General features: G+C 52.1%; 1 protein-coding gene across 1 annotated transcript; it reads right to left on the bottom strand.

Annotated features, from left to right (window-relative positions):
- Positions 1-1588: 1588 nt before the first annotated feature.
- Positions 1589-3275, bottom strand: LOC103618330 (C-C motif chemokine 4 homolog). Its single transcript, XM_008636713.2, has 3 exons — positions 2963-3275; positions 2394-2505; positions 1589-2083 (listed from the first exon to the last, which is right to left on the bottom strand). The coding sequence occupies exons 1-3, from the start codon at positions 3033-3035 to the stop codon at positions 1996-1998; spliced, it is 273 nt and encodes a 90-aa protein (XP_008634935.1). The 5' UTR covers positions 3036-3275; the 3' UTR covers positions 1589-1995.
- Positions 3276-3402: the final 127 nt, after the last annotated feature.

Genomic DNA, 3402 nt, shown 5'->3' with positions numbered 1-3402 from the left:
TGGAGGGGAGGCAGCTGCAGCACTGGATGATCCAGCCTCTCCAGCCTGTCCCTGAATCCCGGGCATGGGATAAACCCCAGTACTCCCCTCAACTTCCCTTTCTCCAAAACATCCATCCTCCATCCCCTCTCAGCACTCAAGGTCCCAGACCAGGGACAATTTGGGGCTCCTGCAGTTCCTCTGCAGCACCAAAAGTGGGGTTGGGATGTCCTCACGGGTATGGGAGACACCCAGCACCCCGTTCCCGGGCTCTTCACCCACTCCTGTCCATCCACTGGACACTGTGCTCCAGGGTTTCACAGTGCAGTGAGGTAGCCCCACTCAGGATACACCCCCTGCAGACTTTCATCTCTCCACATATTTCCCCAGCACCAGCACCATTTCCTGGAACACAGAATGATGCTGGGCTGGGCTGCCCTTTGCTGGGATGCTGCTCCTTGGATGTCCATGACCCTCTTGCCTCCAACCCGCTTTCCTGACTGGCACAAGACAACACAGAGGTGCTTTCCCAGCCTCAAGAGTTGCCAAATCTGACCTATAGCTGCAGCAGGAAAAAAATAAACACTAAGAGAAAGCGCTTTTTTGCTTTAGAAAGAAGAATGGGATGTGGGCAAGGCCAGGACAGCTCTGGACTATGCTGTGAGGGCACTTGACGGTGGTCTGTAAGAAAAATGCTGACAAAACTTTTAGCAGGGCCTGTTGCTGTAGGACAAAGGGGAATGGTATTACACTGAAGAAGGTCAATTTAGAATGGACATTGGGAAGAAATTCTTCTCTGTGAGGGTGGGGAGGCCCTGGCACAGGGTGCCCGGGACTTAGAGCACACTGGTCCAGCAGAAGGTGTCCCTGCCCATGGCAGGGATGGAATGAGATGGGCTTTAAGTCCTTTACAACCAAAATCCTTCTGGGATTTCTTCCCAGAGTGCAGATGTCAAGGAGCCCTGAGCATGACCTCCATGGACAAGCTGTGCCCAGCACTGTGCTTTTACCCTTGGGACCTGCTCCTTCCCATTCGTGTTCCCATGGAAAGCTGCATCCTGAGAACAACTGCAGCAGGTTTTCTGCTGCTTGTTTTACCCCTGCAGCAAGAGCTGGACCTTCCTCTTTGTTTTACAGGTGGGAAAGTGAGGAACAAACCCCATTGGGATGGTCAGAATGAAAGATGGGTCCCCTGTTCCTCTCCAAGCAGCACTGCTGGTCTCAGCATGACTTACTGCACACCCATGGACCAGTCTGAGGTGGGGTGTGTGGGGCTGGGAGCAGCAAGTGTGTGGGATGTGCCTGAGGAGTGTGGAGAGCAGATTCATGTGTGTAAAAGTCCCACATGTGGATAAGAACACATCTAATTCTGTAGAGGATGTGGGGGGTGGGGGTGTGTGCAGTGGGGGAATGAGGTTTTGGAGGATGTTCCTGAGTCTGCAGAGTGGAAACTTTATGGGTTTGCCTCAAACCATTTTCCATCTTCATGTGTCCTACAGAGGCTCAGATGGCTCAGAGGGATGTTCTGTGTGTGAGCTGGTGAACACCACACGGAGGCACATAAGAGGGAAAAAGCAAAGGTTTTCTCCAAATTCTTTATTCTCCAGAATCAGGAGTTCATGTGTATAAACCAGGGTCCCCTGTCATCCAACACTGAGTCACCCTCCTATAAATAACCCTCCCTGTCACCCCCCTATAAATAATATCATTATCCACATGGAAAAAAGGACTGACTGCCCCATATGATAATTTCTTAAATAACTTCAAATAATACAGCAGCCGAGGCGCAGTCCCATGGGCCTGGGGTCGGGGCAGAGGGATGAGGCTGCGGCCTGGTCCATGCAAGCCAAGGATAAGCAGCAGCTCCGAACACAAGGTGTCCTTCCAGCACTCCCTTGGGGACACCTGCAGATGCTCCTGCAGCTCCTGTTGTCCCAGGGTCCTGCTCCATGGCTGGAGCTCAGGATAACATGACTTGTCCATGATAGCAGCTACACACATGCCCTCCTGCTTGGTTCAGTTCTGCTCCAAGATTTGCAGGTGTCTTTGGACCCAGGTGTTTTCGGGATTGGCACAGACCTGGCGGCCTTCCTTTGTGACAAACCTGTGGAACAGGGATGGGACATGTTAGATCTCTGCTCACACCTGCTTCCCAGGAGAGCCTGGGTCCCAGCTTTGAGCATCACAAGAGGTTTACCCCTATGCTCCCCACTCCCATCCCTTGTCCCACACTGCCTCCTCCACTCCTGCAAGAGCACCCCTGGGTATCCCCAGCAATCCCTGTGTGAGCCTTTTCTCCTTGGTATTCCCCTCTCCCTGCTGTGTTCCTGCAGCCCCCCTTGCTGTGCAGAGCTGGTCAGCCCCCCATCCCCCCCAGCGGCTGTCCCCACCCTGTCCCCCGTGCTGGCACTCACACGACAGCCGTCAGGGGACAACTGCTGCTGGTGATATAATGACGCTGGATGCGCTTCCATGGGAGCTTGTGCTGTGTATATTTGACACAGCAGATTGGGAGGTCAGATCCAGCTAGAAGAGGCAAAGGAAGACAATGTGAGCAGTGGGAGCTGTGCTGTCAGGGAAGGTAGTGAGGAATTAGAGAATAATTAAGGTTGAAATGGACATGGGGGGATCATCTGGTCCAATGCCACGAGCAGTATCAAGGTACTGTGGGAGATTCTCAACCTGCCATTGATCAGAGCTTCACTTCCCCAACTCCTCCAGCCCCAGGGCAGAGGCTGAAATCCTTCAACTCTAACCAGGAATAAGTGCTCTGAGCCCAGGGTGGATGGATGGACGGGTGGATGGATGGATGGATGGATGATTTTCTAATTCCAGGGTTCCTACATGCAGCTGATCTCTGGGCAGAGTGGAGAGTGGCACAAATGCTGATAAACTCCCAGTTATCTCCATGGGAGCTCAATGGAGAAATAACACTGAAGGCCCAGATCTGTTCTCCCTTCACAAATGAAAAAGCAGGACTCACCTGGACCAGAGAAAGTCTGGGAGAAGGAGGCTGAAATGAGGAGAAGAGCCAATCCAGCTGCAGAGACCTTCATCTTTCCGTCAGGCGAGGGCTGTCGGAGCAGGACCAGAAGCTCCGGAAGATGCAGCTCAGTGTGCAGCAGCTGGATTCAGCCCCCTTTTAAAAAGGAGTCCTGGAGGCAGCTGGGAGAAGCCGAAATGGAAATTCCAACATGATGAAAAAGGATGACATGAAAGTGAAAATAGCTGAAAGGAATTAGATGGAACAGAAAAAAGTAAGGCAGAATGGAATATGGTTCACAATGCCAAGTGACTCAGCACTCATTTTTGCTTTATTCAAAACAAAAGGAAACTAAAATATGCCAAGTGGCCTGGACACAAAGAGGAGAACGGTCCCTCTGGACTCCAGGGGGAGTTTCCCAGTGAAGCTGTTTAGGGAAA

This window comes from Corvus brachyrhynchos, unplaced genomic scaffold (genome assembly GCF_000691975.1).
Source record: "Corvus brachyrhynchos isolate BGI_N302 unplaced genomic scaffold, ASM69197v1 scaffold137, whole genome shotgun sequence".
In the NCBI taxonomy this organism is placed as follows: Eukaryota; Metazoa; Chordata; class Aves; order Passeriformes; family Corvidae; genus Corvus; species Corvus brachyrhynchos.
This window is presented reverse-complemented; position numbering and strand designations above follow the sequence as displayed.